The sequence below is a fragment of the Lepidochelys olivacea genome (genome assembly GCF_965140295.1).
Source record: "Lepidochelys olivacea isolate rLepOli2 genome assembly, chromosome: 4".
In the NCBI taxonomy this organism is placed as follows: domain Eukaryota; kingdom Metazoa; phylum Chordata; order Testudines; family Cheloniidae; genus Lepidochelys; species Lepidochelys olivacea.
Genome location: NC_140414.1, coordinates 99,849,751 through 99,868,542, shown reverse-complemented (window position 1 = coordinate 99,868,542; position 18,792 = coordinate 99,849,751). Strand labels below are relative to the sequence as shown.

The following is an 18,792-nucleotide window of genomic DNA, read 5'->3' as shown; positions in this document are numbered from 1 at the left end:
ATGAAAGTAATGTGTGATAAGGCAGACTCAGATGTTTCAGAAGGAAAACATGAGGAGGGCATGCAACATGTTGAAGGAGATGTAGATAATGTTGTTCACACAATCACCAACTCCATGACAAAACTATTTGATTTGAATGCTGCCTTAATAGACTCACCAACATTGCAACTGCATTGCGCAGAGGTTGCCACCCAGCTTGTTACTGAGAATGATACAGGAATCAAAGCAATGGAATAGTTTGTAGAAGATAGATTAAATTCAAATATCACTGGATTCTTTGAATCAGTGCACAAACTCAACAATCAAGACATTTGCATCACTAAGAAAAAGATCAAATCTGAAGTTAGTGATTGCAGACAGGGAGTTGTTAGCCATCCTGTAGTAGCTGAACAAATAAGAGAGATTAATCTGAAGGAAGTTTTCACACGTTTACCACAGCTCCATATGCTCTAGCACATTCTGATGGTACCCTGAACAAAAACCACAAAGAATAAGCAATTGCCTGAATTAGGAAAAGAAAGAGTCAATGTACCCAACATGCCCACAGCTTGGATAATATAGCTGTTACACAAATGGTCACACAAGGAGGTGCAACTAGCTTTGCAAAACTTGCTGAACTGAACTTCAGAATAGTACACCAGCCTCTACAGAGTTATGAAAGCTGCAAAAGAGTATATGTTGATAAAAGATGATATGTCGTCAAAGATTCAAGTAAAGCTTTTAAGGGTGCACAAAAGCAATCTTCACAAAGCAATGAAGTCAAAATCCATGATTCCAAAACACCCAACCTACAGCAGTGGAGTAAATTCACTGGAAATCCCAAGAATAAGGCACAAATGGTAATATTTTTGTCAGACTCATGGTGTGATATGGCAGAAACTTTACTCATCCCAGCTCAGAAAATGGTTATTGCAGGTAGATTCAAGGATGGCCTCATTGCTTGCATCGTCACTTCAGATGGAGCTGTAGATCAAGAATATCTATTCTCATTGTATGAAGAAGCAGATACTCAGCCTCAACATCATGTTGCACATGTTTCACAAGAATACCCTTATGTAGTGGTGTGGTCTCCAGACACTGACGTTGCAGTTCTCCGTGTACATTTTATTCATAAACAAACAGCTCAAGACCTTCGGTTTCATACCGGTATGAAAGATAAATCCAGGTTTATACCAACCCACACGATAGCAGCTCAATTTGGCCAACAACTATGCAGAATGTTGCCAGCAGTACATATGCTGACTGAGTGTAATTCAACCAGAAGTCTGGCAGAAGTTGGCAGACTAAAACCATGGAAGCTTGTCAGGAAAAGAAAAAAAAAAATTTAGAGGCCTTGCTAATTTTGGCACTACAGTGGATATACTTCCTGCACAACTGAAATCAGTAGAACTTTTACTAATCCTTCTCTATGACCCAACAGCTAACTCAGTGGATGTAAATAGTGTACGATATAAGCTTTTCTGTTGCAATCAGGCCCGGACAAGGCCCTCCTCTAACTTACAGTAGTCTTCTGCAACATACCAAGCATGCAAATTACCAGACCCTTATCTGAAACCATGACATGGAGGCTCAGCCTGACATCCCTTCCCCAATTGGAAATGACTAGCAACATGACAAGGGTGGACACATTTCTCCAACACTAATGACACAGACACCAAAGCACTCCTGGAACTCATTATATGGGGTGTAAAAAACCAAAAAGTGTAAGCTCAAGTATAGTTGCTCAAGACAGAGCATGGAGTGCACACAGGCTTACTTGTGTCCTTGTGGTGAGGACTGTTCAAAGTTGCCAGTGTGGATCCAGATGAGTCTGACACTACAGATGGCTTAGATAGATATGTTGAATATGGCAAATATATTGACAAAGGATAGACACACATATATAATGTCATATTACCGACCACTGAGAGGGAGTCCATTGGCTATTAGTGTTTTGTTAGCACCATGGTGTTCAAGAGTATACCTGGTTTCTATTATAATGAATGTTTAAAACTTGTGTCAATAAATAACCTATGCATTTATCAATACAAAATATGAGGCCAACATTCTTTAAGTAATGAGCCTTAATAACGTGTCAAAGAAACCTTTTATAGGACTAAGATTTGTTTCTGTCTTATAAAATAAGAAAAATCCCATTTTACTGGCAATTTTTTCTTTCAGACTTGTCTTGACAACTTAGGTACATTTCTGTGGCCTTTTCACTTGTGCAAAAGATCGTTTTGACATGGGTACAAAAATCTTGCATTAGCATACTTGGCTACCACTTTACAATACCATATCTGCCCTAGATAAGTACCTAAGGGACACTTCTATCAAAACAACATAGTTGCTGGTTTCTGTACTGGGGGAGGGGATGCTATGTCACCAACAATGTCCAGCCAGGCCCCCAGACTATTCCATCTGGACATCCCCATTGCCTTGCATGTTACTGCCAATGTACATGGGAATTGACTCACCACTTGTATACCTTCCCCTCTAACGTAATGCTTGAGTGGGGTGTTAAGGTTCTCATTAGATTTATTTTTTTTCCATTACTGACTATTAACCAGATCTTTTTGTGATGCTGGACAGTCTTCCAGTCTTTGCTTGTGTGTTGGTTGAGCTGTCACTTAGAAGTATTCTTATTCTTTTAAATCTATATATAATACATCTTTTGGCTAAATGCTCTCCAGCTGATTAATCTCGCTTCAAAATACAATACATTATAGAGTCACTTTACAAGATTGCTTTAACTATGCTTGTTTTTTCCATTCCTTTGTTAGGAACCAGTTTGGTTTTGTACATTTTGTCTTCCACACATTTGTTTGTTCATTTTCAGTGTTCGTTGTAGCGTCTCTTTTCAAATTGTATTTTAATGAGTGTCACTTTAATATTTTCTGATCGTTTGCCTAATTGCTTTTTCGGTTCACTTTCATGGAGGCAGCAGGAGAAAAAAGAGACAGTTTCACTGCAATACAGGACCTAACCCTAAACTCCTTACTTGGACAAAACTCCCACTGATGTCAGTGAGACTTGTGCCTGAGATCTGTGCACACATATACGTAATTCCAAAAAAATTAGTTCAATGACACTTTAGTTGGAGTTACTCTAAGAAGAGCCATGAACATACACCTGAGGGTAAAACTGTCCCTTCTGCAGGCTGAGGGCCTGATTTGGATATGGGAGTTTTCCCATTTGCTTCAATGGGCAAAGGGATGGGTCCCAATAAATTTAACCCTGCTACAATCAACCACATTCCCCTCCAAGTTAAATATTCCAAGTTTCCCTCCACAGTCCAGTGAGCCAAGTTACATATTCCTAATATTTATAATTAGGCAGATAGTAAACAAAGGCCCATCTGCCTTTGAACTTAATTTATTTTCTCATGTTAGCAGCACTGGTTTTGAGAAAGTATGCATATTCTGTCCGCTAATGAGGATTATTCTAGTAAAAATTATTAGAGGAGGAAACATAATTAAATGGAAAAAAGAAAGAAGAGATTATAATTACCAAATACGGTTCTAGCTGGAACAGATTCCTTATTTATCCAAAATGACACTTGTGAGAGGATCACGGTCATAATGCACGGGATATATGTCTGAATCATAAAATAACCCATTTTCCTTCTGAGGTGGAAGTAAACTGTCATAACAACATATTCACCTATAAAATAAAGCGAAAGGCAAATATACTTCTGACTCCGTATACAATTTTGCAGAATAACCATGTTTCTGACAGCCAACCAGCATTAGATATGAAAATATTATCTTCAGAGCTTAGCAATACAAGCACGGGAAGATGTGTTGCTTAGGAAACAAGAAGGAAAGGAAGTGTGATATCAAACAAAATGGAAAGTAATACATCCTTACAATGCCATTCTGGAAACATAATATAAAAGACTATAAATTAATAGGTAATGTTAGATTGCCTTTTATGGTTTAAGTGCTATTTAAGAGATCTTTTGGCATCTCAAGAAGAAAACATTCTCAAGGCATAGAAGGCATCTATTTACCATCTATCCAGCTGTGGCATTTGTAATATCCATTTCACTGTATATAGACACCATACTATAATATCTAGGTACTGCCTTATGGAACATATTAGTTCATATGGAAACTTGTAATTGTTTCGCAAGGTGTTCCCATTCTAGTACTGCTGTCATAATTAAACAGTGACTGAATAAATAAATACTCCGTACTTACATAATGCCTTTAAAATTCTTTACTGGTATCAGGTTTCAGAGTAACAGCCATGTTAGTCTGTATTCGCAAAAAGAAAAGGAGTACTTGTGGCACCTTAGAGACTAACCAATTTATTTGAGCATGAGCTTTCGTGAGCTACAGCTCACTTCATCGGATGCATACCGTGGAAACTGCAGAAGACATTATATACACAGAGACCATGAAACAATACCTCCTCCCACCCCACTCTCCTGCTGGTAATAGCTTATCTAAAGTGATCATCAAGTTGGGCCATTTCCAGCACAAATCCAGGTTCTCACCCCCCCACCCCCCTCCAAAAACCACACACACAAACTCACTCTCCTGCTGGTAATAGCCCATCCAAAGTGACCACTCTCTTTAAAATGTGTATGATAATCAAGGTGGGCCATTTCCAGCATAAATCCAAGTTTAACCAGAACGTTGGGGGGGATAGAAAAAAACAAGGGGAAATAGGCTACCTTGCATAATGACTTAGCCACTCCCAGTCTCTATTTAAGCCTAAATTAATAGTATCCAATTTGCAAATGAATTCCAATTCAGCAGTTTCAGCCCCCAACTAAAATCCCTCCAACGCATTATTAAGGATCTACAACCTATCCTGAAGGATGACCCAACACTCTCACAAATCTTGGGAGACGGGCCAGTCCTTGCCTACAGACAGCCCCGCAACCTGAAGCAAATACTCATCAACAACCACATACCACACAACAGAACCACTAACCCAGGAACCTATCCTTGCAACAAAGCCCGTTGCCAACTGTGCCCACATATCTATTCAGGGGACACCATCACAGGGCCTAATAACATCAGCCACACTATCAGAGGCTCATTCACCTGCACATCCACCAATGTGATATATGCCATCATGGGTGCCAGCAATGCCCCTCTGCCATGTACATTGGTCAAACTGGACAATCTCTACGTAAAAGAATAAATGGACACAAATCAGATGTCAAGAATTCTAACATTCATAAACCAGTCGGAGAACACTTCAATCTCTCTGGTCACGCAATCACAGACATGAAGGTCGCTATCTTACAACAAAAAAACTTCAAATCCAGACTCCAGCGAGAAATTGCTGAATTGGAATTCATTTGCAAATTGGATACAATTAATTTAGGCTTAAATAGAGACTGGGAGTGGCTAAGTCATTATGCAAGGTAGCCTATTTCCCCTTGTTTTTTTCTCCCCCCCCCCCCCGACGTTCTGGTTAAACTTGGATTTATGCTGGAAATGGCCCACCTTGATTATCATACACATTTTAAAGAGAGTGGTCACTTTGGATGGGCTATTACCAGCAGGAGAGTGAGTTGGGGGGGGGGGGCGGAGGGTGAGAAAACCTGGATTTGTGTTGGAAATGGCCCACCTTGATTATCATGCACATTGTAGGGAGAGTGGTCGCTTTGGATAAGCTATTACCAGCAGGAGAGTGAGTTTGTGGGGGGGGGGGGGCGGAGGGTGAGAAAACCTGGATTTGTGCTGGAAATGGCCCAACTTGATGATCACTTTAGATAAGCTATTACCAGCAGGAGAGTGGGGTGGGAGGAGGTATTGTTTCATGGTCTCTGTGTATATAATGTCTTCTGCAGTTTCCACGGTATGCATCCGATGAAGTGAGCTGTAGCTCAGGAAAGCTCATGCTCAAATAAATTGGTTAGTCTCTAAGGTGCCATAAGTACTCCTTTTCTTTTTACTGGTATCAGTTAATTTAGTCTAACAACCATTACATAAGGTGGCCATCATTATTAAAAGTGTGAGAAATATTCAGAATGAAATGCAAATGGTGGGTCTTATCCAACTGCCATTGAAGTCAATGGGAATCTTTCCATTTGGATCAGACCCACTCTCAGCTAACATGGAGTGGTTCAGAACTATGGGGATTTGGAAAACAAAATGCCTGGAGAGAAAGAGATTTACAATAATGGTTAAAACCAGTCTCAGAAAGTCATGTAAATAGTACTATAGCAGTCATTATTTTAACTTTAGCTTTAGAATGACACTGTTGTTTGTACATTTATCACTATGACAGAGGTGTATAAAACAATGAATGAGAAAGGAAGGGTAAACTGAGCCTTCAAACATTCACAGTTATATTTGATAGGATAATTGTATATATAAATAGATAGATAGATATAGATTATAAACTCTCATCCTCCAGGGCATACACCAACCACTGACTGACAGGAGTTAGGAAAAATATTCCATGATGGGCAGGTTATTCTAAGTTGTCCATTTGGGGATTTCTTATACCTGTTTCTGAAGCTTCTGGTACTGACCACTGTCAAAAACAGGACGTTGAACTAGATGGACCTGATCTGATCCAGTATGGCAATGCCAATGTTTCTAGTCTTACAGCCCCCCACTTGATAGAAATTATTTTTGGGAAGTTATATGGCCTGTGTTATACAGGATGTCAAACTAGATCACAACAGTTCCTTCTGGCCTTGTATTCTATGAATCTACGGTAGGGAATAGAGACGAAAAAGTAGACCAGGCCAGACCAAGAAGAGCAGGGACAGTCCATTTTGGAGCAGGCCTCTTCAGAGGGGATGAACTCTTACTCATTTGAAATCAAGAGGCTATTTCAGTGAGTCAGGACTACTCACAAGAGAAAGAAGTTTGCAAGATTAAGTCCCAAGGCTGTCCTACACCCTGCAGAGGAGATCAGGGAAGGCTCCTGTGCCACTTTCTTCCCAGAATAGAACTATGCACAATCTACCCCCTTATCTTCTCATTCCAGTCAATGGAAATTCCTCTCCACAAAAAACCCAACAACAACAAAACCAAAGGATTTCTATTGTAGTGGTAGAGTTGCTCCACCAGTCACCACCCATATAGACACACACAGAGTCATGAAAATTCACACCCTTCTGCTAGAAATTACAGTATTAATTAATGATATCACAGGCGGCCCTTACAAAAAGCCTAAATTGAAATCCAGAATTTAATTACAGGAAAAGTAACACAAACCGTCTAGTACAGAATAGATGGCTTTGAAGTCCAGTCTTCACCACAGGTGAAATCCTCGCCCCTTGAAGTCAATGGCAAAAATCCCATTGACTTCAGCAGGAACAGGATTTTACGCCATGCATCTCTGAGCTAGTATTCTGAAGACAAACAAACACAACAAGCTTAGACTGCAAGAGGTCTCCAGAAACTGTTTTTTGGGTTTTTTTGGGGGGGTGGGGGAGGGGCAGGGAAGTGATCAGGTTTGTCTTATTATCTTATGGATAATCAACAACATCTCGTGCTAATAATATCCAGATATATTAAGAAAATATTTTTATCTTGAAATAAAAAAAAAAGAGAAATCTGTCAAATACATTCCTCAATCTGTTGTTTAATTTTTGTCTTTGTCCTGCCACAGCATTTCATTTTACAGTACCAAACATCAAGGATTTAGTAATGTAATTTTGTAACAAATCAACAATAGATAATATTTTTAAAACAAATTTTATCAAACAGCTAATCAGTGAGATTTCACTTACTGGGTCTACCTTGATATTGTCACTTGCCTTAGTAGAAATTTTAGTAGCACAAATAGCAGCAGCAGGCTCTGTTGTGATTACCACTATGCTACTCTGAATATAGTTCTAATTTATTACTTTAACAACATATTCCACATGTTGTATTTCTCTTTGGAATTGTTTGCATTGCCAAACAAAAGCAAGTATTTTCCCAAATAATACAGACAGAGCACCGAGAAAGTATTTTTATAACTGGAATTCAAGACCTCTAACAGCCTTAGTTACATGGCTCCTAACTCTACAGATTACATTTTAAGCAATCATTACACACGTTCATCTAGCCTTTCTGACTAGTGACCTCATACTTGCTTTCCAAATGGACTATGGACTCCACTATAGTGAATCTGCAAGTGGTAATATGAAGAACGAAAACCTGAGCTCTGATTTAAGCGTGTATATGCATATACATAATATGTCAGTAAAAACTATGGAATAAAGGCTAGGACAAAATTACATTGTTAATTCCGCATCTCAAATTGATTCACATTGACGAGATTCTTACCTGTAATAGATTTAACAGTTTCAGTGGATACAGTATGCCCAAGCAGGTCATACTGAACTAAACTGGAAGACTCTTCAGGAACTTCCACAGACTGCTCAGGTCCTTTTGTCCAGGTGTAAATCATTTCACTCTTTGGATATGCATCTGAAACAACATATTGTTAGCATGACTAAATAGAAGTGTCTTATCACACCACATTAAGGTCCTGATACAAAGCCCATTGAAATCAATGGAATACATATGGAACCACCATGAACTTGTGGGGGGAATGTAGACATAACTAGAGGGACTCAATCTTAGATCCACCCCGTGCCAGTTGGGTCCTAGGACCCAGCTTTTGAGTTCTTGCTGACCTGAGTCTGAGAGACTCGTGTGTGTGGACAGAAGAGGGATTTCGGCTCAAACCTAACTCTGAGCCCAGGTTTACAATCAGTGTAGACATACCCCAGGTGGATACATCTGAGAGGCTGGGGACACATTTATTTTAAGGAAATAACACTTATGCCAAGCTCAGAAATTTTCAAAATATTTGCCAAAATCTGAAGGCCTGTAAAAAAAAATTCCCAGCAGCCAAAATATATTCCCAGTCCCCAAGAAATATTCAAATAATAATATGAAATAAAGTGATAATGCCGAGTATGTAGTCTCTACATAGCCAAAACTCATGTTAAAGCCAAATCCAGCCCTCCTTTTACATGTGAAATGAGTATGACCTTTTTATCATTTCACTGAACATATGGTTGGATATTCCAGTCTGCCAAGTGCAATTTCCACTGCATTTATTTAAACTGGCCAGTGATCCCCCTGGAGAATTCTCCCTATATACAGGGAATCTCTGCTACTATATGGCTGTTGTCATAGCCACCTTTTATGCCAGCTGCCATCCATCTGGGAAGATGAAGAGTTTCAGGGCAGGTGGGCAGCCACACCAATCCCTATGCCTGATTTTTCACTGGTGTAAGCTGAATTAATGCCAGCAGCAGAAGTTAGGAGTACACGCCCTACTGCTCTAACTTCCACTGGAATGGGTGGCCAGAGAACAGGGAGCTGGCAACCAGCTCCCTGCAGGCACACTGTCCACAACATCCGACTGCAGCACAGGGACATGCCAGGGGTTGGACTAGGGGACTAGATTAGATTGTAATGTGATCTAGCAAGCCCAAGGTGGTCCCCAGGCCACTCAGAACTGCTCTGGGGGCAAAAGAGAGAAACAGGGAGCCATGACTGGCTCCTCCTCTCTCTTGTGCCCTATGCAAGATGGAGGCAATACAGAATCTGGCCCAATATGTTACCATTAGAGAATATTAAAAGAATTTAGGAGATCTTACAGATATCTGGTACTGGATTTCTAAAGCTTTCCTTTCTATATCAGACACAAAAGGTCTGAGCCAAAGCCTGCTGGAGTCCTTGGGAATCTTTCCACGGACTTCTGTGAACGTTAGATCAGGCCCTGAAACATCCGTGTGGTCAGAGAGGTGGAGTTTAACTTAATATCTGAATCTGTGCCCCTTTGTCAATTTGCTGCCTTGATAGCACTATGGGCTTGATTCTGCAGCCCCCATATCAACAAAACTCATATGGAAGTCAATGGGCTTTTTCTATGCATAAGGCATGTGGCTCAAGCCTAGTATTCAGAAACTTCAGTTATGATACAAAGAATTTTTAAAAATCCACATCTGTTTTTAAAACTAAAGCTTCAAGAAATTCATAATTGTAACTTACAACTCCCAAATTTGAGAGGACAAGCATGACCATCCATTGGAAAATCCACTAATCTCATGGGACATTCTGCACTTATGGTAAGCCTATAATGAAACAAATTGAATACACTTTGGTTTGGATTTTGTCTCGGCAGCATAACTTTTCTCTACAGTAATTGAAAGAAGCCAAACAAATAAACTGAATACCTCATTGTGTATAAGATGGTGCCATTTCTCATTATTCTAAAGAGTTTGTTTGGGGCTGTCATATTATGCGAGACGGATTTTTTCCCATTCCTGAAAAAAGTGTCCGGTGTCCACACCTTCGAAACCATCATATTATTAAGTCTTAAGATTTCAATGGGACCATCATATTTTAATCTTTTGTCCACCCATGTCTGACGAAAGAAGACATCCATTGTGTATTCCTATAGCATATTGTAGAAAAAACAAATGTTACACTTTTATGTGTAGGTTTCCTGTAAAAATCCCTTAGGAGCAAACAAATGAATGGTGAAGTAAATGTTGTTAAGTCAACTACAAAATATACTGCTACCAATTAAAGTGAATTGTACACTTCTTAATACCTTAATTTCCCGTATTAGTCATATAAATAAATTGCTATACATATTTAATCATACAGGAGCAATTACTATAATCTAATAAAATTGCAGGAAGCAGACAATTAAGCTTGTACTCTAGCATATAACTGGAAACAAAATGAGTAATGTGTAAAGTGTCAATGGACTGTAAAAAAAAAAAAATCGATGGATTTTTTTTTTTTTTTTTTTTTTTTTTTACAGCTGGACAGATTGAAAATATAAGGACACATGATTTCTTATTTCTCCCAAGTTCACCAAAATCACACAAGAAAATATACATCTAATATCAACTGACAAAACAGGTGGTTTACTGAAAAGGGATCAATAGTTCTTTTGTCACATCTACAAAAAGTGGATATAATAAACCCTGCTCCTGCAAACATTTACGTTTTAACTTTAAGCACCTGCGTAGTCCCATTGACTAACATGGGACTACTCATGTGCTTAAAATAAAGTATGTGCACAAATATTTGCATGATTAGGGCCATGAATATGTAACAAGAACACACACACCTGAATGAATGCATGAAGGAGGGAATCTTTACATGGTACTTGTTATCTTGGGATATCAAATCACTTGCACACTGTCTTATTCGCATAATATTGGTTTAACAGTGAAGGGCATTATCCCCTCTAGCTGTTATGCAACTGCAGTTTTGTGCTAAAACATCTTCAAATTATTGTGATCTAATTTCTTTATGACAATTTTCCGAGAAGCGTATGAAACGTAAAACCTCCTCATTAGAGACTTGATGCTGCAAATCCTTCCTCACACAGGTAATCAATCATTGGGCCTGCTCAAAACCATTGGAACTACTCATGTGATTAATGACTAGTCAGATGAGCAATGATTTGTAGGGCTGGGCTCCTGATTTTATTGTATGATACAGGTGGCTTGGCTTGGGGAACTTGTTTTGTGAACAGAAGGAGTACGTAACAATATGCATTTCTCATGATCAGGGCTGGCCTTACCATGAGGTGAACTGAGATGGCCGCCTCAGGTGCCAGACTGTGGGGAGGTGCCACTAGGACCCAGAGTGTAGAAAATTGTGTCTGCTGATGGTGCATATGTATTCTCTCCACTCTAGATGCACAGAGATGGTGCTGTGCTGTTCTGGAGGAAGGAGGACACAAGCGACATAACAGGCAGGCAGGAGAAAAGCTGAGAGGGAATAACAAAGCAGCAGGAGCTACAGGGAGAGAGAGAGAGAGAGGAGGAGAAGCCTCTTATGTACCTCTCTAGCACCCCCAGGAGCCTGGACTGATTAACACCAGCTTCTCCGGGAGCTTCCTGTTTCCTGCTGCTTCCCTGAACCCACTTGAGGAGAACAGGCAGTCAACTGAAGCAGTAAGAGCCAGTTAAGCCCTTAAGACGTTGATATCTTCCCTCACTCAGGCCCTGCTTATTTGTCCTCTTCAATTGAGTGCTGAGAGTCACTATAGCTGGGACAGAACAGCAGTCATGAATGAAAGAAGAAAACGCCCCTCTGGGGCAGCATTCAGAAAAAGAAAGCAAGCAAAGGAAGCTTTTCTATCTAAGCAGGAAGGAGCTCTCCTGAGATACATAGACACAAATGTTCACAGTGAGCCTTCCGGCCCCAGTGAGGGATGTGAGTGGTGAGGAGATGCCTGATCTTCCAGTTAGTCAGAGTGCAGGTGACCTGGCAGCCACTGCAGCATCCATATCTCCATCTCGAATGGATGTAAGCAGGCACATTCCTGAAGAAAAGTGTAGATCAGAGAAGAGTGTGGTGGAGGCGCAAGAAACAGCTGCTGCTGTTTAGTTCCTTAAGTCTAGATGATCCAGAACTGTGGACCCACTTGAGCAGTAGCCGGAGGAACTTCCTTGTACTGCATGGGCCACAGCAAATGAAAAACTTCATGTTTCCCCAAAACAATGAAAATAGAAGTTTCCATCCAACACATTACTGGTGTGAAATTCCCAATGGCGACAAAGTGGAGAGACCATGGCTTATGTACTCAAAAACCCAGAATGCAGCATACTGTTTTTGTTGCAAACTCTTCCAGTCTAATGTTCCAGCCACATTGGGTTCTACAGGAACAAAGGACTGGAAAAATCTGGCTAGAAATCTGGCATGCCATGAGAAGGCAGCAAATCATCAGAGAGCATTCCATAGGTGGAAAGAGCTTGAGATGAGACTAAAGTTAAAGGCCACCATAGATGATCAGCATCAAGAGAAGATTGCATCAGAGTCTCTTTACTGGCAAAATGTTCTGAAAAGGCTCATTGCCATTGTGAGAATGCTTGCTACCCTTAACCTAGTACTGCGTGGCACTTCAGGTCAGCTGTATGTGCCAAACAATGGAAACTTCCTTAAAATTGTGGAGCTGATGGCTGAGTTTGATGCTGTACTCCAGGAGCATCTAAGAAGTCACCACCCAAGAAATGTACACACACCACTAACTTGGAAAAACCATTCAAAATGAAATCATACAGTTACTGGCAACAAAAGTCATACAGAAGATTGTGGCAGATCTGAAGTCAGCAAGATATTACTCTGTTATTCTGGACTGCACACCTGACATCAGCCATACGGAACAAATGCCTTTAATGGTGCATTTTGTAACAACAAGAGAACCTAGTGAAAATGTCCCTGCAATGGTGACTGTCAGCATTTTCTAGAATTTATTGGCATTGATGATACTATAGAAGCTGGTATGACAAATGTGCTTCTTAAAAAGCTGGAAGATACGGGAATTGTGATAGCTGACGAGAGGTCAGGGCTATGATAATGGTGCCAACATGAGAGGAAAGAAGAGAGGAGTGCAGACACAGATCCGAGTTAAACCCTCGAGCTTTTTATGTCCCGTGCAGTTTTCATTCATTGAATTTGGTGGTCAGTGATGCAGCATCAGCTTCTAGTGAGGCTGCTGAATTTTTTAATGTAATTCAAAGCATCTTTGTATTTTTCCTCTGCATCAACTCCTAGATGGCAAATTTTGAAGCAACATCTGGGAACATCCTCTCTGACACTGAAACCACCGAGTGCCACACGATGAGAAAGTAGAGTGGAGGCAATAAAGCCTATCAAACACCAAATTGGGAAGACAGATGATGCCATAGTTGCCATTATGGAGGATAATGCTATGACAGGAACTCTTCATGGGAGAACAGTAGCAGAGGGAAATGGAATCACCAGAAACATACCTAACTTCAAATTTCTGTGTGGCTTAGTGTTGTGGCATGACATACCGTTTGAAATAAATATTGTAAGCAAGAGACTCCAAGGTGTTGATTTATCTGGAGCAACGGAACAACTGAACAAAGCAAAGTCATACCTACAGCTTACCGGTCAGATGAGGGATTTCAAAATGTTCTGAAGAGTGCACAGAAGTTGGCAGAGGAACTTCACACTGAAGCTATTTTCCCACCCATTCAAGAATACAAGATGACGACGACATTTTGATTACAGGGCACGGGATAACCCCATAAGAGACCCCAAACAACAATTCAAAGTTGAATTCTTTAACCAGGTGCTAGATTGTGCAATACAGTCAGTTGAAGAATGTTTCATGCAGCTCAAGGAACACAGCAGTATATTTGGGATGTTGTATGATTTCCAAAACTCCTCACTATACCTAAAGACAACCTACACCAGCAATGCAGGGCACTAGTGACAGTGTTGACATATGACAATATGCGCGATATTGATGCGAGCGATTTAGGTGATGAACTGAAAGCCCTTTCAAGATACATTTCAGTAGGATCAACTCCGAAGGCTGTTCTGGAATATATGTGCACAAATAAGATGACCACCCTCTTTCCAAATGCTTTTGTTGCTCTGCGCATATTTCTAACACTTCCCGTAACAGTTGCCAGTGGAGAATGCAGCTTCTCCGAACTGAAGTTAATAAAAACACATCTACGCTCCACGACACAGGAGAGGCTGGTCGGCCTTGCAACCATCTCAATAGAGCATGAGCTGGCCCAGACTGTGGACCTTCACGAGGAAGCAGTTCAAATCTTTGCACCCAAGAAGGCACGGAAAGCATCACTTTGATTATTCAAACAGATAAAAATGCCAGTGTTTACTATGCAGACAAGAAAAGTTAAATTTGCTGTTCAGGCATTTGAAAGTTAAGTGTTACTTAAAATTTTTGAACAAGGCATTTTAAGTTGTTAGTTCTACTTTATTGGGGTAGGTAGCAGAGCAGTACCATGAGAGGAGTAGAACAGGAAGAAGGCAGAATTGAGACCTTTCAAAGTTTTGGCCCAAGCGAGTGGACATGGGGGCGTCGTTTGAGCTCCCCGCCTCAGGTGCCAAAATGTTTGGGCCGGTCCTGCTCATGATCTTTCACTGCTTTTGTCCTGTTTTGTCTCCTTCCCCTTACACCTTGTGTTCATTCTCACCCCTTGCTAGATCATGCCCAATTCAGTTTATGGCTTTGCAATTCTGTATTATGTCTAATGTTATGTCATTGAGCTCAATAAGGCTGCTTGCATCCGTAAAAAGTACTCAACGTAAGTAATGGTTGCAGAATTGAGCCTTAAATCATTAGCGCCTTGGGGCAGAGATTTGCCAATTTTAGTTGCCTGTAAAGTGCCGAGCAGACCCATAGTGCTGTATAATTAAATAAGCGGAGCTAATAATTCACAATTAATAATTTAGTTGACAAATACAGTCTTTAGTCTGTGGTGATACTTAATTATCTCAAATGTATTCACTACTCAGATTTACTTGGGGCCAGATTCTGATGTCCTTACTCATGCTGGATAGCACCCTAATGCACAAGTGCAACCACTTAACGAGCAAGGTGCTATTCAAAAGCCATAAGGCCCTTGAAGAATATCTTGTCTAAACTTTACTCCAAAGCTTAGCAATGTATCTACATAATTTGAGCTTTGGCACTTGGCCACATAAGTCACACAACATATTTTCTTTTCCCCTTATTAAGGGCTGGGACTTGCACCATAGAAGTCAATGGGACTGGATCAGGCCTTGAATGAGTGTGGAAGCCTTTCAGGCACAAATGTGTGTACATTTAACATTTGTCTTCTGTGGCTACTCATGCATGTCACTTTGACATTCACTTTTTGCAAACTGGTTTTCTGGTAAAACTCTCATTTGAATGTGTAGTGAAAGTGTTGTCAAGAGGGGCATGAAGATGGATGACAAATTCATTTGAAGTGACAATGTCAACAAATATTTGGGGAATAATGTCATTATTTACCCATTAGTAATAAATACTAAATACTAATAAGCTAGGGAGGCAGAGAAACGCTAGCTCCAGAGGGGAAAGGCATTTCTGTGACCTCATCAGAGAAATCATCTGCTCTCCGTACAGTGCTCTCAGATACCCCACTGGGCCTGAGTTGGCTCCAACACCAGTATAAATCTGTTGTAAAGTAATTGATGTCAATTCTTTTTACCAGTCTAAAAACAGTCTGAATGAGATCAGAATCAGGCCTGCTCTATCTAATTATAGCCTACAAATTAAGCTGCTGGTAATCTTTCCTACTTTGCATGACTGACAGTACAGTACAAAGTCATATGAATTAAGCATTCACTCCTTACTGCAGTTAATGGTTTCTCAGCACCAGAAAATGGTATTTTAATTCCAGAAGTACATACCATTTCTACATCAGAAACCGGTCCAAAACTGGTGACATATATATCTGTTTTGACTTCAGTAACAGGACCTAACATATAAAAAGGAAGTGAGCAAGAAAAATCAAATGTTGCAGGTTAACATGTCTCAAAAATGATATCAGCACGTAAGCCACATTTTATGCAGTTGTCACTCTGAAGATTCTTTGGACTAATCAGAAGAAAATACATAGACATGTTCTCAGAACGAAGCCTACTGTAATTTACAACAGTTGCACAATGTAAATTATGCAAGTGAAGGTAATTCTCTAATAAGTAAATCATATATGTTTACAATGCAAATTCTCACTCAGAAAATATACTTTGACTCAGTGGATAAGAAAACAGGTGCCACAATGGAAAGACTTAAGCAAATTAGTATTTTAAACAATTAGGGACCTGATTCAGCAAAACCTTATTACCAAGACCAAGTTATTTACTACTACTACTAACATGCATAAGTCTACTAAATTAATGGGAATACAAGTATTGTAAGCAGTATGCTACCTTTGACCCATTCTTGCAACTTCCGCTGATATTAGCACAATGGCCATGAAAGTTGCACTGAATACTTATATCCTATGCTTGTCAATAGATTGGATACAGCATGGGAAATAACAGTTCACTGCAAAGATTCTCCAGCTAAACCCATCATTGTTCTTTGCCATTCTATAGAGAAACCACCTCCAGAAGACCAATAAGGAGCCAGCAACTAATAAGGGCCTGATCCAACTCCCATTAAAGAAAATGGAAAGACTTCTGTAGCCGTTAATGGGAATTGAATCTATCCCTTCTGAGACAGCTAAAGGGGTGCTAAATAGTACTAACTATAATGGGTGTTTTGAGATGTGGGCACTAGTCCAATAGCAATTTAACTTGGACCATCAACTCATGTCATATATGCTATTAAACAGCCATTAGATAGACGGTAACAGCTTTCGGACATATTTGAAATGGTTTCCAGTCTCCTGAGATTCACGTTTCTAAAGAAAAGACATTATCTGAGTCTATATTAACTCGGGCTTTCTGATAGTTCTTACAATCCAATAAGAAGCACATAAAAACTTGAAGACTTTGTTTCAAAGGCAAAGAATGTCTGCCTCTTGTAAAACTGTTGTATGCACAGATGTCATTTTAAATCAAAATGCAGAAATGAAAGGAAAGAAGAAAGTAGACAACTTGCAAACAAATGAACTATTTGTCTCTTCAGCCAAGCGCACACATTGCAGACTACAAACCAAAAGCAAATTAAAAGTTTGTAAAATTATTCCATTCAACAGCCTGCACACAATGTCTTAAGGAAAAGTTAGGAGAAAATGCCAACACTAATCTCTATTTCTCAAGGGCATAAGAATATTAGTTGTGTATTTTAGATTATATAATCACTTTAATCAGCTACTTTATCTGTTAGCTCTAAGCAACTGAGTTTTAACATTCCTCAAACTCTTTTACTTCCTCTTTCTTTTCAAAGTGTATTTTTCCATTTTGATTTCACTGATTGCTATAACTTTATAACTGCATCAAAATCACCAAAGGCACAAACATCCATTGGAATGGGGGATTCTTGCAGACACAGACTGATTATTTTGGTCTACTAAATAGCTGCAAAATCATGGATGACAAGTTTACAGAGTGTATTAAATGAAATCACTCTTTGGAGTATCCTGAAACAGAAGATGCAAAACTAAGGCCAGGAAAGTGATTTAAAGTCTCAAATTAGGCAACACAGAGGTCTAATGACAGTACCTCATGGGACCAGTGTTTGAGTAACTAGTTACACCCTCACATCACAGGTAGGTGGAGGCTAGAAGCACTTAAGAGTAGAGCTGTGTGACAAGCAGAATTTCCAACATTTCAAAATATGTTTTGTTCCTAATTTTAAAAAAAAAGTTATTTTTGGGTCAACTGAAATATTTCATTTCAATTTTGAGATTTGTTTATAAATATTAATTTCTGAACAAAAAGTCATTTTGAAACAGAAAATCAGTTCCAAAAACATATCAAAATAAAACGTTTCAATCTTAAAGCGCTTCCCCCCCAAAAAAAACGAAGTTTCGGCCAAACAGACACGTTCCCACAGGAAGTTTCCATCTTTACAAAATGACATTTTCTGGTGGAAAAATGATGCATTGGAAAACTTTTGATTAGCTCTGCTGCAGAAGTAAATGTGATGTGAAGCTGTGATAAAGGAGCATATGACTTTCTAGCAACTACTTCTAGTCAACTCTTGGAATAGGTTTAATGAGCTCCTGACACACACACATTCACACCATGTAAAGGGATCTTTAATGGAGAATAAAGAAGGAAATAGGAGCTCCCAGAGAAGATCTCTCTCTAACTATCTCTCTCTCTCTCTCACACACACACACACACACCTAAAATTAAGGGACTGTTCACTGACTTCAATTGTGTTGTCTCATCTAATATCAGTGAGATACTGAAATTAATTCCTTGCATTTTAAGGCATTACAACCCAGAAATCATGTCACTGTAAATAAAATCATTTAATTTTAAATGTTTTAGGGGAATGTCATGCTTACAAAAGTAAAAATTGAAATATTAATGACAGTAGTTTACAGAACTAGACATAAAGAATGCAAGCAATGTTCAAACTTTCACCTAGAGTTCTACCACTCATCCTAACCGGCAA

General features: G+C 39.6%; 1 protein-coding gene across 2 annotated transcripts in view; it reads right to left on the bottom strand.

The window, feature by feature from the left end:
- Positions 1–18,792, bottom strand: part of LOC311520254 (gamma-aminobutyric acid receptor subunit alpha-2) — a 356,749-nt gene that overhangs the window by 327,981 nt on the left and 9,976 nt on the right. For both annotated transcript variants that reach the window (XM_084627589.1, XM_084627590.1), the window contains exons 3-7: positions 16,128–16,195; positions 10,139–10,359; positions 9,954–10,036; positions 8,232–8,375; positions 3,490–3,642 (exon numbers count right to left, since the gene is read on the bottom strand). In XM_084627589.1, coding sequence (XP_084483715.1) covers positions 3,490–3,642; positions 8,232–8,375; positions 9,954–10,036; positions 10,139–10,359; positions 16,128–16,195 — 669 coding nt within the window. The remainder of the gene's footprint in view (positions 1–3,489; positions 3,643–8,231; positions 8,376–9,953; positions 10,037–10,138; positions 10,360–16,127; positions 16,196–18,792) is intronic.